Here is a 24,465-nt window from a genome sequence, read left to right as displayed (position 1 = left end):
AAGACTGAGAAAAAGGGGGCGGAGGTCGGGCTGCCTTCTGAAAATTCGTAGGCGAGCGAATAAACCTTAACTACAATCCATTCTGTTGGCCAATGTGCAATCATTGGAAAATTAAATCAGTGACCTACTATCAAGATTATCCTACAAACGGGTCATTCAAAACTGTAATCTCTTATGTTTCACCGAGTCGTGACTGAATGAAGGCATGGATAATATAGAGCTGGTAGGATTTTCCATGCACCGGCAGAACAGAGAAGCTACGTCTGGTAAGCCGAGGGGTGGGTGTGTGTGTCTATTTGTCAATAACAGCTGGTGCGTGATGTCACCCCGCTCCTCCGCTCTCTCCACTGGCTTCCAGTTGAAGCTCGCATCCGCTACAAGACCATGGTGCTTGCCTACGGAGCTGTGAGGGGAACGGCACCTCCGTACCTTCAGGCTCTGATCAGGCCCTACACCCAAACAAGGGCACTGTGTTCATCCACCTCTGGCCTGCTCGCCTCCCTACCTCTTGAGGAAGCACAGCTCCCGCTCAGCCCAGTCAAAACGGTTCGCTGCTCTGGCACCCCAATGGTGGAACAAGCTCCCTCACGACGCCAGGACAGCGGAGTCAATCACCACCTTCCGGAGACACCTGAAACCCCACCTCTTTAAGGAATACCTAGGATAGGATAAAGTAATCCTTCTACCCCCCCCTTAAAAGATTTAGATGCACTATTGTAAAGTGGTTGTTCCACTGGATATCATATGGTGAATGCACCAATTTGTAAGTCGCTCTGGATAAGAGCGTCTGCTAAATGACTTAAATGTAAAATGTCTAATATTAAAGAAGTCTCGAGGTATTGCTTGCCTGAGGTAGAGTACCTTATGTAGACCACACTATCTACCAAGAGAGTTCTCATCTGTATTATTCATAGCCGTCTATTTACCAACAAGTAACTCTATAAGGCCATAAGCAAACAAGAAAATGCTCATCCAGAAGTGGCGCTCCTAGTGGCCGGGGACTTTAATGCAGTTAAACTTAAATCCGTTTTACCTCATTTCTACCAGCATGTCACGTGCAACCAGAGAAAAAAAGTTCTCCCCCGTCCTCCATTTGGCAAATCTGACCATAATTCCAGCCTCTTGATTCCTGCTTACAAGCAAAAACTAAAGCAGGAAGTACAAGTGACTCGCTCAATATGGAAGTGGTCAGATGACGAGGATGCTACGCTACAGGACTGTTTTGCTAGCACAGACTGGAATATGTTCCGGGATTCATCAAATGGCATTGAGGACTATACCACCTCAGTCATCGGCTTCATCAATAAGTACATCGACAACGTCGTCCCCACTGTGACCGTACATAGATATCCCAACCAGAAGCCATGGATTACAGGCAACATCTGCATTGAGCTTAAGGCTAGAGCTGCCGCTTTCAAGGAGCGGGACACTAATCCGGACGCTTATAAGAAATCCCGCTCTGACACTCGCCAGATGTGGTAGGGCTTGCAAACTATTACGGAATACAAAGGGAAGCCCAGCCGCGAACTGTCCAGTGAAACGAGCCGACCAGATGAGCTAAATGATTTCTACGTGCGCTTCGAGGCAAGCAACACTGAAGCATGCATGAGAGCACCAGCTATTCTGGATGACTGACTAAACACCTCCCTCTGCAACTGGATCCTATACTTCCTGACGGGCCACCTCCCCCCGGTAGTAAGGGTAGGCAACAACATATCAAGGAGATGATCGTGGACTACAGGAAAAGGAGGACACCCCCATTCTCATAGACGGGGTTGTAGTGGAGCAGGTTGTGAGCTTCAAGTTCCATGGTGTCCACATCACCAACAAACTATCACGCCAAGATAGTTGTGAAGAGGGCATGACAAAGCCTATTCCCCCTCAGGAGACTGAAAAGATTTGGCATGGGTCCTCAGATCCTTAAAAAGTTCTACAGCTCCACCATCAAGAGCATCCTGACCGGTTGCATCACCGCCTGTTATGGCAACTGCTCGGCCTCCGACCGCAAGGCTCTACAGAGGGTAGTGCATATGGCCCAGTACCTCACTAGGGTCAAGCTTCCTGCCATCCATGACCTCTATATTAGGCGGTGTCAGAGGAAGGCCCTAAAAATTGCCAAGACTCCAGCCACCCTGGTCATAGACTGTTTTCTCTGCTACCGCACGGCAAGTCTTGGTCCAAAAGGCTTCTTATGAGCGTCCACCCCAAGCCATAAGACTGGTCAACAGCTAATCAAATGGCTACCCAGACTATTTGCGTTGACCCTCCCCCCCATTTTTGTTTTGTTATGCTGCTGCTACTCTCTCTTATCTATGCTTAGTCACTTTACCCCGACCTACATGTACATATTACCTCAATTACCTGGACTAACCTGTACCCTCGGACATTGACTCGGTACCGGTACCCCCTGTATACAGCCTCGTTATTGTTATTTTATTGTTGCTCTTATTTTTTTGACTTTCGTTTATTTGGTAAACATTTTCTTAACTCTTATTTTTCTTAACTGCATTGTTGGTTAAGGGCTGGCAAGTAAGCATTTCACGGTAAGGTATTTGGTATTCTGTTGTATTTGGCGGATGTGACAAAGTTTGGATTTGAATAATCACACCCAGACACTAGTGCAAATTTACTAGAACAGAACACACCTGGTAATTTACCACCTCATTTTCTCTCTCTATCTCCCTGTTGCTTTCATTTCTTTCGCTATCACTCTCTCTATCTCTCTCATATTCATCGCTCCCTTCCTTTCCCTCTTTTGTCTCTTTTCTCTTATTGCTCTCTCTCTCTGTCTCTCTCTTATCTTTCTCTCTCCCTCTCTCTCATCCTCCCTTGTCACTCCCTAGAGGAAGCATTCTCCACCAAACACCGGAGTCTGGAGATGGAGAGGGAGTCGTTAACAGAGCAGCAGAAAGAATGCACTGCCAAAAGGTAAGTGTCAATCTGTAATTAAAGTATATATTTTTACACGCACACGCTCCAGTTCGTTCACCGTGCCATCTTTACCCTTAGCAGGCATCTGCTAGAAATTACCCAAGCCCCACAGAATGGCGTGTTCTAATATGCTGTCAATGGTTCTAAATGCTGGGAGATTACAAACTGCTTACAAAGACGGGATGTTGGCTCGGCACTGCCTATTTGTGTTATTAGCCTGAGCGAGAGTAAGCAGATTGCGTCAAAGACCAGTCTGATGTGTTTGCCTTTGCCTGCAGGGTTGCACACAGTGTGTCGACCCTGTATATACACAGTTTGGTTGTCTGGCTACCTGGCGGTGATGGGACCAGAACAGGAGTAAAAGCACAATGCTACAGTATAAACACTAGCTGGCTGGGCAGGATGAAAAGATACCCACCAATGCATCATGTAAACAAGGAAATTGACTTTGATTCATGCATCTGCCTAACATCTACACCTGGAAAAATGTGTATGTAAAGTTCAGTAGGTGGAAAAAAGTGTTTGTTAGAGAGAGTTGCTGAGTTCATGTAATAAGCATGTTCCTGGAAGTGTGTCTGTCTGGTGATTTGGGTTTAAATGGGGGATTGGAGGGTCTTGCATATGGACCAGAACAGTTAATTCTGCAGTACTGAGATGGGAGGTTTCTAGGAAGGATCTGGATCTTCTGAGTCGGCAGGCAGGCAGGGACGCACGGAGGCACAGCAGGCAGGCAGGGACGCACGGAGGCACGGCAGGCAGGCAGGGACGCACGGAGGCACGGCAGGCAGGCAGGGACGCACGGAGGCACGGCAGGCAGGCAGGCAGGGACGCACGGAGGCACGGCAGGCAGGCAGGCAGGGACGCACGGAGGCACGGCAGGCAGGCAGGCAGGCAGGGACGCACGGAGGCACGGCAGGCAGGCAGGCAGGCAGGGACGCACGGAGGCACGGCAGGCAGGCAGGCAGGGACGCACGGAGGCACGGCAGGCAGGCAGGCAGGGACGCACGGAGGCACGGCAGGCACGGCAGGCAGGCAGGGACGCACGGAGGCACGGCAGGCAGGCAGGGACGCACGGCAGGCCTGGCAGGCAGGGACGCACGGCAGGCAGGCAGGGACGCACGGCAGGCAGGCAGGGACGCACGGAGGCACGGCAGGCAGGGACGCACGGAGGCACGGCAGGCAGGCAGGCAGGCAGGCAGGGACGCAGGCAGGCAGGCAGGGACGCACGGAGGCACGGCAGGCAGGCAGGCAGGGACGCACGGAGGCACGGAGGCACGGCAGGCAGGCAGGGACGCACGGAGGCACGGCAGGCAGGCAGGGACGCACGGAGGCACGGCAGGCAGGCTGGGAGGCACGGCAGGGAGGCACGGCAGGCAGGCAGGGAGGCACGGCAGGCAGGCAGGGAGGCACGGCAGGGAGGCACGGCAGGCAGGCAGGCAGGGAGGCACGGCAGACAGGCAGGGAGGCACGGCAGGCAGGCAGGGAGGCACGGCAGGCAGGCAGGCAGGGAGGCACGGCAGGCAGGCAGGGAGGCACGGCAGGCAGGCAGGCAGGGAGGCACGGCAGGCAGGCAGGCAGGGAGGCACGGCAGGCAGGCAGGCAGGGAGGCACGGCAGGCAGGCAGGCAGGGAGGCACGGCAGGCAGGCAGGGAGGCAGGGAGGGACGGCAGGCAGGGAGGCACGGCAGGCAGGCAGGGAGGCACGGCAGGCAGGCAGGGAGGCAGGGAGGCACGGCAGGCAGGGAGGCAGGCAGGGAGGCAGGCAGGCACGGCAGGCAGGCAGGCAGGGAGGCAGGCAGGCACGGAGGCACGGCAGGCAGGCAGGCACGGCAGGCAGGCAGGCAGGCAGGGACGCACGGCAGGCAGGCAGGGAGGCACGGAGGCAGGCAGGCAGGCAGGGAGGCACGGAGGGACAGCAGGCATGCAGGGACGCACGGCAGGCAGGCACGGCAGGCAGGGAGGCACGGCAGGCAGGCATAGCAGGATGGGGGGAGGAGTACATGTGAAAGATGAGGAACACAGAGGAAAGGCCATTTCACATCCAATGATCATTTTCTCCCCAACACCTTTTCATGTGTCTGAAATGATGGCCCATTACCCCAAAACTGTACTCACCCAGTGCTGGGACATGCAGTACTGTACAGACTCACACTTAGACAGTACTGTGCATGCACATTCTCTCTCTCACTCACACACTTCTGACTTCTCAGACTGCTCTGAAGTCAGACTCCAGTAGCTGTCAAGTGGTGGACATGAGAAAACAAACATGATTCCAGATGTTTCATCTTTCTCACCTAGGCAAGTCAGGTTTGTGAGTTACCCTCCCTGCCAAATCTGGTAATGTGGAGGTGGGGAAGGGGGTAGTTTGGCAGTTATGATAATTTGAGTTGCTCTTACAATTACTGTGGAAATGATTCAGAGCGGAGCCATTAGGTCTCTCTCATCCAGGCCTGGGCCAAGACAAACACAACCCTGCTATTCTCCTCTTCAACCTCAGGCTCCCATCAACGCACCGCCACCCCTCATTACTAACGATCACCATAGCTACCCTCCATCCATCCCTCACCCCACCTCCCTATCCCCCTACATACACCCCTTATTCCCTTTCTCTACAGCTGAGATGTCAGGTCTCGCCTCACATCTCTCCCCATCCCCACTTTGGTTCTTTTCCCTCACCTATTATATGTATATATTAATGTACCGTACCTTCCCTCTGCCTTTCTCCTCTTCCTCACCTCATCTATCTATTCCACCCATTTTCCTTTCCTCCTTTCTATCCTCCTGCCTCTCTTTGTCTCTGTCTATTTGACCCAGTCTCTTGTCCTCTCCATCCCCAGTCCTCCCTCTGTTCTCTTCCTCCTCTGTTATTGTCCTTTTTGTGTCGGTCGGGGCAGTGAGTCATGAAGTGGTTGTGTGTGTGACTGTCTCTGTGTCTGTCTCCCCAGGGAGCTGTTCCTCAAGTCCAATGCTCAGCTCACCTTCCGCTGCCGTCAGCTCCTTTCTGAGCTGTCCTACATCTACCCCATCGACGTGGTCACCACGGCCGTGAGTAACCTCCTCCTGAGTAACGCACGCACGGTTACATTTTCAGTCTGAAAATGTTCTGTGACAGAGCTGAATGGCTTAAATAGTCAGTGGTCATTACAATTTCTAAGGAGAGTGCCCTCTTTGCTCTCTGAGCTTTTCCCTTCCCCTCACGCTACATTTTCGCTCTTGCTCTGAATATGGTATTTTTGGTTCAAGGATTCTCATCCTCATAAAACTCTTGTTTAATTTTCCTACAGGCTAATCAGTCCGATTATGTCATCTGTGGAGTGAAGCTGCCCAACTCAGAGGATTTCCAAGGTAACCTATCTATTTCACCAGAAAATGGAGGGGTTTGGAGTGACACAGAGACATGCATAACACTGGGCTCATTTGTTTCCTTTTATTGAAGGTTCAAACTTCTGACCCTGTAGTAGGGACACTACGTTTTGTGACCCAAATGGCACTCTATTCCCTATAGTGCACTACAACAGTACAATATCTGCTCTAAGGTTCAATGACAAGTGTTTCAGAAGTAGCAGCTGGTGGAGGAAACTGTGTGACTTTAGTGGCTGAGGCAGCTGTGTGTCTATGGGCTAAATCAGTGGTCAAGATCACTTTCTGAGTCAAAATGCAAGCCATCTAATGCTCAGATTTTTGGTGAACATGATCTGAGCCATCTGATTGGCCATCGGTAGGCCTATAGCTGCACTTCATTTTATGGCTGTGCTTTGTACCATATTTTACTATATACCGGTATTGATGCACGGACCTGTTTTTGGTTTTTAATTGACCTTCTATAACGGTATTTGAATGTTTGGTTTGTTAAATGTGATACACGCGGCGTAATATCTATTTATAGTTTAGTCCACTACTTGAGTCCTCTTTCTCCATGGCGTTTTCCACACGTACCTAGCCCTGCCCCCTGTCACTCAAGGAGCGCATTTGTTCTTCCTCGACCACGAGACACTTGCGTTCAGTCTGCATGGGCAACGCAGCACATGCAACAATGTTGATGGCAATGATGCTGTTTTCACTTTGCTATAAATCCACTAGTGTTCTATAATTACACTATTAGTTTGTGTTTCTTACATCTGAAAACCGCATGTTTGTCTTTTCTTAGGAAGTTGGGCCTAAATTGTGTTAGATGCTAATGCTAATTGCTAGCTAGATAGCTAGCTAATGTACTGAGTTAGCTCAAACATAAGCTATACAGCCTGATAATACTAGTGCTGGTGTAGACCTAAATCAGCATGTTGTTTGTGAAACAGTATCTTCTAAATCAGAGAGGAATAGGTGAAGTATGAATATGTTAGCTACATAAAGTAGCTAAGAGAGAACATTTAATGCAGCCAAAGATTGTGTCTCATAGGAAACACTTGCTCTTACTCTGTCACAATAACTCCTCCCTGGCATTTTATTTGTTGTCATTTCAAACAACACTGTATTTTAAGTGCCCACTATTATATTCTAACTCTAGAATTAGAATAATCATTCTATTTCCATGATTCCAACAGTTCACCCAAGTGTATTGCTCTAAATTGCAAGTCAAATCACAATTGGAACATCTGTTAAAAAATAAGGTCTAGATTTTTTTTGTCCGTATCGTGCAGCCCTACGTGGCAGAGTGGAAATTATCTCAAATGAGTACAGGAAATGCAGAAATTGATGAAAATGCTCAAAATTGTTTTTGGTTGAAGTTTAATTAAACAGTATAAAACAATCAGAATGTAGAAAGACCCATTGAAATCACTTAGAATATATTTGTTGCCACCCTAGTGTCATGCACTACTCATAAAGCAAATTTACAACTTTTATTATTCAATAACATAATATACAGTCAAATACCTTGCAAAATGTGTAAAATCCTGTGATATGATATTTTGCCATTATCGCCCAGCCCTACTTGATTTGCTCTCGGGCCTGCTGGGAGAGTATCTTGGCAGCGGAGTTTGTACCTTCAGACATATGAAATATTTCAAAAGGGGAACAATTCACCTATCCGGCGTGCAGGGCAGCTAAATCGGGTGTACCTGTGCCAACAGCGCGAGACAAATAAAAAATAAATAGGAAAGCAAGGCTTTATCGTTGGGTTTTTTACAGAAATATTTGGCGATCGACAAGGAATGGCTTGGAGATCGCGATCGACCGGTTGGTGACCACTGGGCTAGATTAAATACCCTGATAGAAAGTCCAGGTACTAACACCGGAAAGGTTTCAACATACTCCTTGGAATCAACCTTTAGTCAATGGAAGCTGGTCCATGGCCAACAAAGTGCTCCCCATCATCCAAGAATGTGGAAATTGCTTCCTGTCTATTTGACCTCTGGAGTCTGTGATTTCTGCTGCCAAGATACTCTATAAGGACCAGAAAGTGAATGGGGTTTTCTCATTTGGGGAAAAAGTCTGTCCTCTCTCCTCTGATACCCAGAAACCGATAAATTCTTGAAGGGTGTCAGTTAGTTAGTAGGCAAACGGAAGAAGCTCCCCTTCTCGAACGCCTCCCTTTGGCGCAGAAGGACAAGTTTATCCTACCGTGGAAGTGTTTTGAAATCTTCCTTTGTATCAGAGGAGAAAAACATGCTCACGTTTAAAAACAATATGCTACTTATTGTCTTAGTTATAAAATGTCTTGCACAACTTACTCAATATTTTTTTGTCACTTTACACATTTATTTTGGGATCTACCCCTGTAAATGTAATTTGCCTAATGACACGCGAGTGGAGAAGGACCGTCTCATTTCAAACAAGCACATTTAAATCCTCTTTCACTCTCCTCGATGAACTTTTATCTTTTTCAAAAGGAGGTGAGAGGATGAAGGAGAGAGGACGCAGTAGCAAATCTATTTGATAAAAGGCGAAGGAGTGAGTGGTGAGACCCATGTGTAACTGGGAGGTAGTGTGTAGGGATGAGACTCAGAAATGGACTTCTTCCTGTTTCAGTCACAGTTTCTCTCTTTACACACCCCTCTGCTGGACTGTTAGTTCATATCTCAATTTCTTATTTATACAGCATAGTGTTATCTGCAAAATATGTCGGAAGTCTGCCTCATTTACTGTGGACAGCAGATGAGGATTGTGTGTGTGCACGTCTTTACACGGCAGAGGTCTGGATGATGATGATGATGATGATGATTCAAGAGTGGCTTACATTTCCTCCATGTCGCACCTATGTGTGTTGTGGAAAATCAGATTTGCTCTCCCTGCTCATCCTTGGATGCAGCAGCCTCCCCCCTCCCCCCTAGCCTCGTCCGAACCATCGTGATCTCGCGAGCTTACATTCTGTAGTGAAAGAGAATGTAAGCTCGCGAGATCAGGATGGTTCATACGAGGCGATCTACCCCCACTCCAACCGCAAAACCCGGTGTGAGCATGCACCCCCTCCATCCCCGTCCTGACGTGACGGCTCGTCGTTTGTGTCTGCAGCGTTGAGTGGCTTCCCATCCCCTGTGGAGGTGTGCGGCTGCTTCATGCTTCGGGGGTGGTGGAAATCTAGTGAGTAAACCACGTAGCATGTGGTGTGAGAGTGTACTAGGAGACTGAGAGGGCTACAAGAGGCGTCCTAACACACTCCCAACCCCCCTCCAACCTGTCTTGTCCTCCCTTCCCTCTCATGTGGATGTGGAGCATGTGGTGTGGCTGTGTTGTAGAACAGAGAGTGATGGACAGAGGCCTATAGGAGGTGAGAAAGAGGGACTGCCTGGCCACACATCCTGTCTAACCACCTTAACCATAACAGCTATACAGCACCCCACTTCCCTGACCCTACCTCATCATGGAGGCCTGACCTTTGACACTCTGATTTCTGTGTGGCCCTCCCTGGGAGGAGGTCCTGCCCAGTGTTAAGCCGACCATGTCCAGAACTGTGTGGTTGTTGGGGGACATACAGGGGACGGCTGTGGTAGATTAGTGACCCACCGGGGTCAGGGCTGCACAGCCTAATCCAAACATCCCTGCCTGTGGAGACTGAGGGTAGAAGGGTGATGCTGAAAGAGACAGGGGACAGGAAATGGGAGAGTGGAGATGGGATAGGCTGGATAAGGTGAAGGTAGAGAATAGAGGGTGTTGGTTAGAGGAGACAGGGGAGAGGCTGGAGGAGATATGAGAGGGGAGAGGAGGTGACTAAGTCTGACCTGTCATCTGAGGCGACCTAGCTGTGGTTCTTCATTTACCCCAGTATATGTCAGTCAAACTTATGTTTCCTTTATCTGACATTCATGTTGGATAGAACTAGTTTTATGGGGAAATATGTGAAAATATTGGCAGTCTAAAAGATAGTCAGCTCCATGGCCTCGGCGCTGGTGTCAGAGGTGCTGCAGACTCAATAATGATATAATAAGGGTCTTGTAGATATGCACCAACACACCATATTTAAGCTCCACTAGTCTGAGATTCACGAAGGCAGCAGTCTGTTATTCCAAACATTTAAGACAAAAGCACTATGATTTGGGAATTTGGAAAGCATCAGCTTTTCGCCTGGAGTGATGTCCTGCTGCTCTGCTGTTGTGAACTTGAAACAACTTAATGTGGTGTCAAAGAAAGCAGCTGCAGGTGGCGGCCCTGTTTCTAGTCACAAATGTTGATGAAACATCAAATTTTCCCCTAAAATATAATTGACCATCGAGGGGCTAGTTTTATGTGACGTTTTTGCTTTTCATGTACATTTCTGAAGTATATGAGGTATTTTGAAGTAAATTAGGTACAGTATTCTACAGCAGTTGAAGTTTTCATGTGTGTTGCGTCACCAAAAACACACTTTGTCATTTTCAAAACACTTTGCCCACATAAATGACTGCTTTTTATCCGTGTGATTACTTACCAAAGTGTTTTCCAGTTTGTGATGCCTTTATTTTTTGTTTGCATTCTGAGGATAGAAACTGAAATTATTTTAGCCCTTCATGATTTGATCTTTCATTTCAATATGATTTAATTTATATGAAACGTATATCAAATGCGTTAGTATGCAGTCACAGCGTTCCTGACCTCTTGCTTTGAAGTGAAGCTTTGAAGTGAAGCTTTGAAGAAAAGATGAAACACTGAGACTGATGATTGTTGCCATTTTGACCAGCTTCAGTTTCTAGTCTTAGCATTATAGTGTGTTGGAGTAATAAACCATTAAAACACAGCCATTGAAGTGATTAACAGGCATGGTGGTTCAAATCAGATCCAATTAAACAGTTTTTCATTCAAACCCTCTGCTACCATTTCACAGTAAACCTTTCAAACAGAAATTGAATGACCTCGGGTTTGTTTTTTTCCTACAGTGAAGGATGATGGGAGCGTGGCGGTTGCCCTGGGTTTCACGGCCCACCTGGTGCTGATGATCAGCTGCTTCTTGCAGATCCCTCTTAGGTATCCTGTCATCCACAAGGGTTCCCGCTCCTCCATCAAGGACACCATCACAGACAAGCTCAGCGAGAAGGAGAGAGAGTAAGCAACCTACAACAGCCTTCAATATTTTGTTATTTATGTTGAACATTTGAATTATCGAGTATTCAAAGTGCATTTTCCATTCATTAACAGTTCCACACATATGCTGTTACACATTTCTTTCATTATATAGTTGACAAATGACAAACTAGGAGTATGGAGGGAACTGATCCTGGTCATAAGAAAGTGCCAACGGCAGAAAGGGGCTAAATGTGGACAGTAGCTAATCCTACTGTAGCCAGTTCATGGATTCCTAGTACCCAACAATTTTGCGGTTGAGTAGAGATCAACTCTAAACGACTGGAGAGCTCATTGTGATCCTGGTCATAACAAGTACTGTAGGAGCTAAATGAGGACAGCATGTACTCTCCTCTCCATATGTATTTGGAGAGTGAACGTAAATATTTATATTTGAGATAGAATGTTTCATATTAGGCAACAGTACAGAATGCCAGCTCTTATTTTAGGGTATTTTCATACATATCTGTTTTACCATTTAGAAATGATAGCACTTTATGTATCTAGTCCCCCCATTTGGACAAATTCACTTATACTGTATTAAAGTAGTCAAAAGTTTAGTACCTAATTTACTACATGCTAACCTCCCCTGTTATTGGTAATGGTGAGAGGTTAGCCTGTTGTTGAAATCTCTAACCTTCTCATTCAATATTATTCATGATTCATTTGTGATTGTTCTTAATCATGGCATTATCATGATTCATTTTGAAGTGTTCATAAACATCTTATCTACTCACTTAGAAATAAAATGACTCCAGTCATCATTCACCATTCAGTTACTATTGGGCAAAACATAACACAACCAAAACAAACTACAAATGCATCCAACAAGTTTGTAGAGTCACAAGCTTGATGTAATCATTCCGTGCAAGTAGTAAACTTTTGACTACTTTGGACAGCTAAGCCTTATGTTATGCAGCATGTCAAACGGTGTCAGGTTCACTCACTGTTTCGAACGTTCCTTTGTCATTTCATATAAAAACCCAGACAGTAGACATTACTATTTTTCATAATGATGAAGCACATTGTTGAAGATTCCTGTTTTGCTCACCATGGCCTGTACCTTTATCTTTGTACCCTAGGGGGCTACGCTAGGCGCTGTTCTACCCACACTGTATTTAGACAGATTTACCTGAATGGAGAGAGGTATTTAAGATGTACGGATATGTTGGATAATATTGTTGCCATGGACACAAGGAAAGAATAACATTCTTGGGGCCTTGCCTCTGGGCTGTACCAGCCTCCTTGTTTAAATCCTGTTTAAATTGTACCGGGCACCACAATTACAGTAAGGACACTGTATTGAAATTATTATTTGCATCTGTTTGGATCCGGTAACTATGCATCAAGCTTCCAACAAAACTCCTGTTGTGATAATTACATGTTTGGGAATGCGCACATATGCTGTCAGGTATGCAACTGTACATTCCTGTACATTCCTGTACATTCTGTGCACAGCCAGGCAAGACCCCCCTCGACCAGGGAAAAAAAATTATGGGCATCAGAATTAATAATACATCGGATGAAAAAAAAAAAAAAAGAAAATAACAAGATGCTTTGAAAATAGGTATTATCAGACACTGTACTGTTGGGCGTAGTATACATGTGGGCACATTTGATCCCTTTGGTGCTAGATTGATTAATTATAATGTAAGTAAAGTGCCAACCGCCAAGAAATGAAAACGCAACACAGTCTGTATTGCATCTTGCCACGCTACATACAGTCATAGCCTGTCATCTTCGGTTCTGCACAGCTTGCTCAAATTAAACTGTTATTCTTTGCTTGTAGCAGATGGAGATCACCAGTATTCGGTAGAAATACAATATTATATGGTGTGTCGTGTTCCCCTTACGAGGCTGTTTAGGTATATGGGCTTATTTTACCCCCCTCTTGTCTACACCAACACAGGCCTACTGTAAGAGGAGCAGCTGTGAGTCCCATGTCAGTGGGACAGGAAGAGAGTGGCAATGTGTTTTCTGCTCTGCGCTGTTTAGGTGGTTGAGGGGGTAGCAGGCAGACTGTTCTTTGAAAAGCTAATGTGTACAGCCTCATTTTGCCCAATTAATTAACTCATAGTAACTAACAGGTCCGTAGACATTCAGCAAGCCCCTTGGACCTCAATAAGTCCCCCAGTGACCCCTAACCAATGCCTCATCTAACTATTTTGACTGTTCTGGGCTTGAACTGAATAACCATGTAAGGATGAGATGTTCCCAGTGTGTTTATCTCTGTTTTTCTCTCATACTCTCTCACATACACGTATGGATGCTGCTCATCATTGTTTTAGTCAGACATAGGGGAAGGCATGTAAATAAATACATGCATTCCTTCACACACACATCCATATGTCATATATTCAAACCCTTAAACGAAAACATGCACATGGTGAGAGTGTGAGACGTTATCAGAGACAACTACAGCCAGGGGTTCTCCACCACCCGTCACTCCAACCAGCTACACTTCCAGCGCCAGCCACCTCATGGAAACCGACTCCTCCCTCCCTCCCGGACATGCTAAACACCTTCTTTGCCCGCTTTGAAGAAAACAACCGAGCCGCCGACGTGGACCCCCGTTGCTCACCAAGTTTGCTGTGCTCTCATTCTCCGGGGCCGATGTGAGTAAAACATTTAAGCGTGTTAACCCTTGCAAGGCTGCCGGCCCAGACTGCATCCCAAGCCGCATCCTCAGAGTATGTGCAGACCAGCTGGCTGGTGTGTTTGCAGACATATTCAATCTCTCCATATCCCAGTCTGTTGTCTCCACTTGCTTCAAGATGTCCAACATTGTTCCTGTACCGAAGAAAGTGAAGGGACTAAATTACTATCGCCCCGTAGCACTCACTTCTGTCCTCATAAAGTGCTTTGAGAGGCTAGTTAAGGACCATATCACCTCCACCTTACCCAACAACCACCTTATAACCACTACAATTCACATATTGCCCCAACAGATCCACGGACGACGCCACGCCATTGCACTGCACACTGCCCTATCCCACCTGGACAAGATGAATACCTATATGAGAATGCTGTTCTTCGACTACAGCTCAGTCTTCAACACCATAGTTCCCCTCCAAGCTCATCATTATACGTCATTATACATCAATCCAAGATGGCATAGCAGTGCAGACATGTTTGTCGTTGTCCCATGTAAATCTAGTCTTTTTTTGTATATATTTCAATCTCTTTTTCCATTTTTAAATTAAATATACCTTCCGGCAATCCGTCTCACCCAATGTGATACGGATCTGCTATTTTTAGACCTAGTTAGAACCTCCATCAGATGCTAACCAGCTAATTAACTTGTAGCTATTTAGCCACTGCGAGCGGCTTTTACCTCTAGCTCGTACACCAGCCGCTTTTTCCCCGGATAATACGCACCAGCCTGCACAACGCCAGTCTGCACAGCGCGATATCAACCCTGAGCATATCAGGACTGCTTTTCTCCCCCCTTACTCCAGATTACTCCATTACTGGACCATTATTCCAGATCCTCGCAGCTAGCTAGCTTCTTCCGAGTGACCCAGCCCCGACGCTAGCCTTTGAACCAGGCCCATCTCTCGGCCTACTCAGCGGACCCTACGATCACTTGGCTACACAGTTGATGCCTCCCGGGCTCTTCACTAACACCACTAGAAGCCACTACATCGCCGGATTCCTACCGTAAGCTCTGGACCTTTGCATCGGATCATCGCAACTAGCTAGCTGCTACTGAGTGGCCATAGTGGCTAATGCCCTTGTCCCGAAGCTAGCACCAGTTAGCCTTGAGCCAGGCACATCTCCCGGCTAGCAAGCGATATTACTCCAGCTACATTACCGCTTTTGCCAATTTGGCCTGGACCCTTTGTCGACACGGAGCCCCGCAGATCCGTCACGACTGGTCTGCCAACGTAATTCCATCCGATGTGCCCTCAACCGGCCTTTGTTGGACGTAGATGAAGACGCTTCTGCTTGCCCCGGCCTGCTAACTCTATGAACGCCGTGTCTCCCGCTTGCTAGCGTGTAACGACTTCCCTGTTTCATCTATTGCTGTTCACTGTACCCTATGATCACCTGGCTACAAAGCTGATGCCTGCTGTACTGTTCATTAATCACGGTACTCCATTTGGTTTGTTTTGTTTATCTGTCGGCCCCAGCATCGAACTCAGGCCCTGTGTGTAGTTAACTGACCCTCTCTGCCCATTCATTGCCATTTCACCCGTTGTTGTTATCTTAGCTGATTAGCTGTTGCTGTCTTACCCGTTGCCTTATTTAGCTCTCCCAATCAACACCTGTGATCGCTTTATGTCTCGCTCTGTCAATATGCCTTGTATACTGTTGTTTAGGGTAGTTATTGTTATATTTTACTGAGGAGCCCCTAGCCCCACTCAACATGCCTCAGATACCTCCTTTGTCCCACTTCCCACACATGGGGTGGCCTCACCTAGCATAACTAGTACCTCCAGAGATGCAACCTCTTATCGTCACTCAATGCCTAGGTTTACCTCCACTGTACCCGCACCCCACCGTACCCTTGTCTGTACATTATGCCCTGAATCTATTCTACCACGCCCAGAGATCTGCTCCTTTATTCTCTGTCCCCAACGCGCTAGACAACCAGTTTTGATAGTCTTTAGCCATAACCTCATCCTACTCCTCTGTTCCTCGGGTGATGTAGAGGTTAACCCAGGCCCTGTGTGTCCCCAGGCACTCTCATTTGTTGGCTTCTGTAACCGTGAAGCCTTGGTTTCATGCATGTTAACATCAGAAGCCTCCTCCCTAAGTTTGTTTTACTCACTGCTTTAGCACACTCCGCCAACCCTGATGTCCTTGCCATGTCCGAATCCTGGCTTAGGAAGGCCACCAAAAATTCTGATATTTCCATCCTCAACTACAACATTTTCCATAAAGATGGAACTGCCAAAGGGGGAGGAGTTAGCCTGCAGAGTTCTGTCATACTTTCCAGGTCTATGCCCAAACAGTTCGAGCTCTAATTTTAAAAATGAATCTCTCCAGAAATAATTATCTCACTGTTGCCGCCTGTTATATACCACCCTCAGCTCCCAGCTGTGCCCTGGACACCATATGTGAATTGATTGCCCCCCATCTATCTTCAGAGTTTGTTCTGTTCGGTGACCTGAACTGGGATATGCTTAACACCCCGGCCGTCCTACAATCTAAGCTAGATGCCCTCAATCTCACACAAATCATCAAGGAACACACCAGGTACAACCCTAAATCCGTAAACATGGGCACCCTCATAGATATTATCCTCACCAACTTCCCCTCCAAATACACCTCTGCTGTTTTCAATCAGGATCTCAGCGATCACTGCCTCATTGCGTGCATCCGTTATGGGTCCGCGGTCAAATGACCACCCCTCATCACTGTCAGACGCTCCCTAAAACACTTCTGCAAGCAGGCGTTTCTAATCGACCTGGCCCGGGTATCCTGGAAGGATATTGACCTCATCACGTCAGTTGAGGATGCCTGGTTGTTCTTTAAAAGTAATTTCCTCACCATCTTAAATAAGCATGCCCCTTTCAAAAAATATAGAACTAAGAACAGATATAGCCCTTGGTTCACTCCAGACCTGACTGCCCTTGACCAGCACAAAAACATTCTGTGGCGTACTGCACTAGCATCGAATAGTCCCCGGGATATGCAACTTTTCAGGGAAGTCAGTGAGCATCCTGTAGCTCTAACTCCAAAAAGTTCTGGGACACTGTAAAGTCCATGGAGAATAAGAGCACCACCTCCCAGCTGCCCACTGCACTGAGGCTAGGAAACACTGTCACCACCGATAAATCCACGATAATCGAGATTTTTAATAAGCATTTCTCTACGGCTGGCCATGCTTTCCTCCTGGCTACCCCAACCCTGGCCAACAGCTCCGCACACCCCCACAGCTACTTGCCCAAGCCTCCCCAGCTTCTCCTTCACCCAAATCCAGATAGCAGATGTTCTGAAAGAGCTGCAAAACCTGGACCTGTACAAATCAGCTGGGCTAGACAATCTGGACCCTGTCTTTCTAAAATTATCCGCCGCCATTGTTGCAACCCCTATTACTAGTTTGTTCAGGGTCTTCCCTGTGGCTCAGTTGGTAGAGCATGGTGTTTGCAACGCCAGCATGGTGTGTGCAACGCCAAGGTTGTGGGTTTGATTCCCACGGGGGGCCAGTACAAAAAAAGATATAATAATAAATATATAAATAAATGCATGAAATGTAATGTATGTATTCACTACTGTAAGTCGCTCTGGATAAGAGCGTCTGCTAAATTACTAAAATGTAAATGTTCAACCTCTCTTTTGTATCGTCCAAGATTCCTAAAGATTGCAAAGCTGCCGCGGTCATCCCCCTCTTCAAAGGGGAGTATTCTTATCGGCAGACTCGACAGCCTTGGTTTCTCAAATGACTACCTCGCCTGGTTCACCAACTACTTCTCAGACAGAGTTCAGTGTGTCAAATCGGAGGGCCTGTTGTCCGGACCTGTGGCAGTCTCTATGGGGGTGCCACAGGGTTCAATTCTCGGGCCGAGTCTTTTCTCTGTATATATCAACGATGTCGCTCTTGCTGCGTGTGATTCCCTGATCCACCTCTACGCAGACGACACCATTCTGTATACATTTTGCCCTTCTTTGGACACTGTGTTAACAAACCTCCAAACGAGCTTCAATGCCATGCAACACTCCTTCCGTGGCATCCAACTGCTCTTAAACTCTAGTAAAACTAAATGCATGCTCTTCAACCGATTGCTGCCCGCACCCGACTAGCATCACTACTCTGGACGGTTCTGACTTAGAATATGTGGACAACTACAAATACCTAGGTGTCTGGCTAGACTGCAAACTCTCCTTCCAGACCCATATTAAGCATTTCCAATCCATAATTAAATCTAGAATCGGCTTCCTATTTCGCAACAAAGCCTCCTTCGCTCACGCTGCCAAACATACCCTTGTAAAACTGACTATCCTACTGATCCTCAACTTTGGTGATGTCATTTAAAAAATAGCCTCCAACACTCTACTCAGCAAACTGGATGCAGTCTATCAAAGTGCCATCCGTTTTGTAACCAAAGCCTCATATACCACCCACCACTGCGAGCTGTATGCGCTCATCGGCTGGCCCTCGCTACATATTCGTCGCCAGACTCACTGGCTCCAGGTCATCTAGTAGTCTTTGCTAGGTAAAGCTCCGTCTTATCTCAGCTCACTGGTCACCATAACAACCACCCGTAGCACGTGCTCCAGCAGGTATATCTCACTGGTCATCCCCAAAGCGAACACCCCCTTTGGCCGCCTTTCCTTCCAGTTTTCTGCTGCCAATGACTGGAACAAATTGCAAAAATCGCAGAAGTTGGGGACTTATCTCCCTCACTAACTTTAAGCATCAGCTATCTGAGCAGCTTACCGATCGCTACTGCTGTACATAGCCCATGTGTAAATAGCCCACTACCTACCTCAACCCCATATTGTTTTTATTTACTTTTTTGCTCTTTTGCACACCAGTATTTCTACTTGCACATCATCATCTGCACATCTATTTCTTCAGTGTTAATTTGCTAAATTGTAATTACTTCGCTACTATGGCATATTTATTGCCCTACCTCCTTTCTCCATTTGCACACACTGTGTATAGATTTTTCTAGTGTGTTATTGACTGTACTTTAAAGAAATCCTATTTGTAACTATGTGTTGTTTTTTGTCGCACTGCTTTGCTTTATCTTGGCCAGGTCGCATTTGTAAATGAGAACTTGTTCTCATCTGGCCTACCTGGTTAAATAAAGGTTAAATAAATAAAAAATCATTAAGCTCAGGCCCTGAATCTGAACCTCTCGCTCTGCAACTGGGTCCTGGACTTCCTGACGGGCTGACCCCAAGTGGTGAAGTTAGGCAACAACCCATCCCCCGCTCTGATTCTCAACAAGGGGGCCCCACAAGGGTGCGTGCTCAGCCCCCTCCTGTGTTTCCTGTTCATCCATGACTGCGTGGCCATGCACCTCTCCAGCTCAGTCATTCAAGTTTGCTGATGACACAACAGTGGTAGCCCTGATTACCAACAATGATGAGACAGCTTATAGGGAGGAGATGAGAGGCCTGGCGGAGTGGTGCGAGGAAACTAACCTTTCCCTCAACGTCAACAAAACGAAGGAGCTGATCGTGGACTACAGGAGACCATAGAGAGAGCACGTCCACATCGACAGGGTCAAAAGCTTCAAGTTCCTCGGCGTGCACATCACTGATGACCTGAAATGTTCCCTTCATACAGATGTGATGTATGAAGGCTTCAGGAAGCTGAATAAACTACTCTTGGCCCCTAAGACCCTTTTGAACTTCTACAGATGCACCATTGAGAGCATCCTGTCGGGCTGTTTCACCGCCTGGTACGGCAATTGCACCGTCCGCAACCGCAGGGCTCTCCAGAGGGTGGTGCCTTCAGTCCAACGCATTATCGGGGTCACACAGCCTGTTCTCCAGGACATCTACAGCACCCGGTGTCACAGGAAGGCCAAGAAGATCATCAAAGACCTCAGCCACCGAGCCACGTCCTGTTCGCCCCGTTACCAGGCGGAGACCGTACAGGTGCATCAAAGCTGGGACCAAGAGACTGAGAAACAGCTTCTATCCCCAGGCCATCAGACTGTTAAACAGTCACCACTAGCTGGCCTCCGCCCACTACCCTGCCCTGGACCTTAGTCACTGTTAGTAGCCGGCTACCACCCGGTACTCTACCCTGCACTTTAGAGACTGTACTTTGTACAAAGTCATTTAACACTAGTCACTTTAATAATGTTTACACTGGTTTACCCACTTTATATGTATATACTGTATTCTAGTAATGGTTCATCTTATAAAACTTCTGCTGTACAAACCTTTTCTAGTCAACTACTGTCCATACTGTATACACCATTATATTACATGACCAAAAGTATGTGGACACCTGCTCGTGGAACATCTCATTCCAAAATCATGGGCATTAATATGGAGTTGGTTCGCCTGTTGCTGCTATAACAGCCTCCTCTCTTCTGGGAAGGCTTTCCACTAGATGTTGGAACATTGCTGTGGGGACTTGCTTCCATTCAGCCACAAGTCGGGCACTGATGTTGGGCGATTAGGCCTGGCTCGCAGTCAGCGTTCCAATTCATCCCAAAGGTGCTCAATTCATCCACCACTCACTATGCTTCTCTGGTCACCAGTTGGCACTTGTAATATGGGGTGGTGTGGGGCGTTCTTCTGTCTGTGTACTACTTTCTCTGAGTAGTGTGTTCCAGATGCCAGTGACGTCTTGGCAAAGCTTGGTCGCTGCTAGATGGAGCTGTGTCCCCACTGTGGAGCTGTTGTTTGACTGTGACTGATTCTGTGGAGGCCAAACATCTCTTGCATCGTACCCTGCCAGTCTAGTTAAAAATGTGAAAATTCCTCATGTTCATATTCCCAAGGAGCCAACTTACTTTTTTTTTTAACACCACCTACAGTCCATCATATAGTTGAGTAAGACAAAACTTTCCTATCCCTCGCGTGATAGGTTTTTGGCTTTTTTTGTGCTTGTTAATTGGAGCCTAACAACCATTTAGGTTCTCTTGACTGTGCCAGCCATATAGAAATGTTTGACCTGTAGAGCGAGGGCATTACTGTTATATTCCACTCCAGACCTGCCGTCTCAGATAATGACCGCCTTGGCTTTTATGTAGGTTGCCATTTAGCCACAGTAAGAGCAGGCAGACCGATGTACAGCTGAACTAGTGTTCCCTCTACACCTGGGTAGAGAAGTCTCATTCAGTGTAGAGTGAATGAATGGGGCCGCGTGGGGACTGGAGGGTGTATTTAGGGAAAAGGTGGTAAATGGCGACGACTCCACTTGGCTTGTTTGTTGGCAGTAATCCTAACTTCAACGCACCATTATTTGGAATCTCGGAAGCTTTCACCCATCTAAAATATTCTCAGAATGCAATGAGCTCTAATGATACGTTGCTCCCACCTTTTACAGACCAGCAGCAGAGAGAACCCAGCTCCATAGCTTCAGTGTGTCTGATTGAATAGGTGAGATGCAATCCAGATGTCACCGGTATGATTGAGACCAGAGCCTGGCTGTTAAAAACCCAAGCTCTGCTTCATACATATTTGTTACTAGGAATATTAAGGGGAAACCCATTTTGTTGCCTAATTTTCTTCATGAAATTGAAGGCTGAAGAAAATAACCGCCTAAGTAGGGATTGACACATCAATGCGTGGCTCTAGTGTAGTGTGGCTGGGGGAGGAAGTGCTCTATGTGACTGCCAGTGAATGGAGGGAAGGAGGCTAAGAGAGGGCCTTGGTTTGGCTGGACCTGCAAACTCAAAGGAAGGAGGTTATTGTTATGCGGCGTTCTGTTTCACATCCCTTAACATGGACCATGTGGGACCAGGGGAAGGCCCGTCAATCCCCCCCCCCCCCCCCCCCCCGCACCCCTTTCAGGGTCACATAGCAGCCACGAGGGAGGGGGTAGAATAGTTAGTTGCTTAATGACAGGACACAGACTAGAGTCAGGCACATACTTTCACTTCTCTTTTTATCGTACAGTAACATTTGAGGACAATGGGAAATACTGTAATGGTCAAATCAGTTGGATGTCCCGGGGGAAAGGGAAGGATTCTCTGGTGTGCCAGATGGGTCAGTTGTATAAGTGGTTGACTGGCCCTGCTACCCTGTAAAACCTCTCTGTAATCCAGAGAAGATGGGTTGAGAGTGGGCCAGTGAGACCAGGCTGCTCCCCAGGCAGCTCCAGGCTGCTTCCCCATCGTCAGTGGTCCAATGCCCTGATGCCTCAGGCATCCACCAGATCTCTCCTCTACTCTGCCATCACTCTGTCAATTTCTCAACTCTATTACTTAGGATCCATCCATTCCCTGCTGATTTGAGAAATTGCATTTATCACATGCGCCGAATACAACTGGTGTTGACTTAACTGTGAAATACATGCTTATGAACCTTTCCCAACGATGCGAAGTAAAAAAAAAAAAATAATACCTTAAATAGTTACTAACACGAGGAATAGAATACACAAGAGTGGAGCTACAGTTGAAGTGGGAAGTTTACATACACTTATGTTGGAGTCATTAAAACACATTTTTAAACCACTCTCCAAATTTCTTGTTAATAAACTATAGTTTTGGCAAGTCGGTTAGGACATCTACTTTGTGCATGACACAAGTAATTTTTCCAACAATTGTTTACAGACAAATTATTTCACTTATAATTCATAGTATCACAATTCCAGTGGGTCAGGAGTTTACATACACTAAGTTGACTGTGCCTTTAAACAGCTTGGGAAATTCCAGAAAACGTCATCATGGCTTTAGAAGCTTCTGATAGGCTAATTGACATCAATTGAGTCAATTGGAGGTGTACCTGTGGATGTATTTCAAGGCCTACCTTCAAACTTAGTGCCTCTTTGCTTGACATCATGGGAAAATCAAAAGAATTCAGCCAAGACCACAGAAAAAAATGGTAGACCTCCATGAGTCTGGTTCATCCTTGGGAGCAATTTCCAAAGGCCTGAAGGTACCAAGTTCATCTGTACAAACAATAGTATGCAAGTATAAACACCATGGGACCACGCAGCCGTCATACCGCTCAGGAAGGAGACACGTTCTGTCTCCTAGAGATTTACCTACTTTGGTGCAAAAAGTACAAATCAATCCCAGAACAACAGCAAAAGACCTTGTGAAGATGCTGGAGGAAACAGGTACAAAAGTATCTATATCCACAGTAATCGGGTCCTATATCGACATAACCTGAAAGGCCGCTCAGCAAGGAAGAAGCCACTGCTCCAAAACCGCCATAAAAAAGCCAGACTACGGTTTGCAACTGCACATGGGGACAAAGATCGTACTTTTTGGAGAAATGTCCTCTGGTCTGATGATTAAAAAAATAGAACCGTTTGGCCATAATGACCATCGTTATGTTTGGAGGAAAAAGGGGGAGGCTTGCAAGCTGAAGAATACCATCCCAACCGTGAAGCACGGGGGTGGCAGCATCATGTTGTGGGGGTGCTTTGCTGCAAGAGGGACTGGTGCACTTCACAAAATAGATGGCATCATGGGGCAGGAAAATTATGTGGATATATTGAAGCAACATCTCAAGACTGGCAAAATGGCTTAAAGAACAAAGTCAAGGTTTTGGAGTGGCCATCACAAAGCCCTGACCTCAATCCTATAGAAAATCTGTGGGCAGAACTGATAAAGTGTGTACGAGCAAGGAGGCTGACAAACCTGACTCAGTTACACCAGCTCTGTCAGGAGGAATGGGCCAAAATTCACCCAACTTATTGTGGGAAGCTTGTGGAAGGCTACCTGAATCGTTTGACCTACATTAAACAATTTAAAGGCAGTGCTACGAAATGCTAATTGAGTGTATGTTAACTTCTGACCCACTGGGAAAGCGATGAAAGAAATAAAAGCTGAAATAAATCATTCTCACTGCTATTATTCTGACATTTCACCTTCTTAAAATAAAGTGGTTATCCTAACTGACCTAAGACAGGGAATTTTTACAAGGATTAAATGTCAGGATTTGTGAAAAACTGAGTGTAAATGTATTTGGCTAAGGTGTATGTAAACCTCCGACTTCAACTGTATATACAGGGAGTACCAGTAAAGATCAATGTGTAGAGGTACGAGGTATTTCAGGTAGATACTGTATGTGAAGGCAGGGTAAAGTGACTAGGCATCCGGATAGATGATAATAAGAGTAAAATGAAGAACAGTGTAGCAGCAGAAGTGTGTGTGTGTGTGTCTGTGTGTGTGTGTATATGTATGTATATTTAGTGTATTTGTATGTGTGAGGGTATGTATGTTTAGTGTATTTGTATGTGTGTGGGTATGTATATTTAGTGTATTTGTATGTGTGTGGGTATGTATATTTAGTGTATTTGTATGTGTGTGGGTATGTATATTTAGTGTATTTGTATGTGTGAGGGTTTTGTGTGGGAGTGACAGTATAGTGAGTGTGAGTAGGGTCAGTGCACGACAGAGTTAGTGCAGATAGTTTGGGTACCATTAATTGACTATTTAAGCAGTCTCTCGGAGCCTGTCGGTCTGACGTTAAT

General features: G+C 46.6%; 1 protein-coding gene across 2 annotated transcripts in view; it reads left to right on the top strand.

Moving 5' to 3' along the window:
* Positions 1 to 24,465, top strand: part of LOC106603537 (UV radiation resistance-associated gene protein) — a 142,962-nt gene that overhangs the window by 34,993 nt on the left and 83,504 nt on the right. For both annotated transcript variants that reach the window (XM_014197365.3, XM_045717107.2), the window contains exons 9-12: positions 2,844 to 2,928; positions 5,876 to 5,975; positions 6,215 to 6,275; positions 11,219 to 11,384. In XM_014197365.3, coding sequence (XP_014052840.2) covers positions 2,844 to 2,928; positions 5,876 to 5,975; positions 6,215 to 6,275; positions 11,219 to 11,384 — 412 coding nt within the window. The remainder of the gene's footprint in view (positions 1 to 2,843; positions 2,929 to 5,875; positions 5,976 to 6,214; positions 6,276 to 11,218; positions 11,385 to 24,465) is intronic.

Source organism: Salmo salar, chromosome 04 (genome assembly GCF_965601325.2).
Source record: "Salmo salar chromosome 04, fSalSal1, whole genome shotgun sequence".
Taxonomy (NCBI): Eukaryota; Metazoa; Chordata; class Actinopteri; order Salmoniformes; family Salmonidae; genus Salmo; species Salmo salar.
The sequence above is the reverse complement of the archived record's forward strand: the minus strand, read 5'-3'. Positions and strand labels throughout refer to the sequence as shown.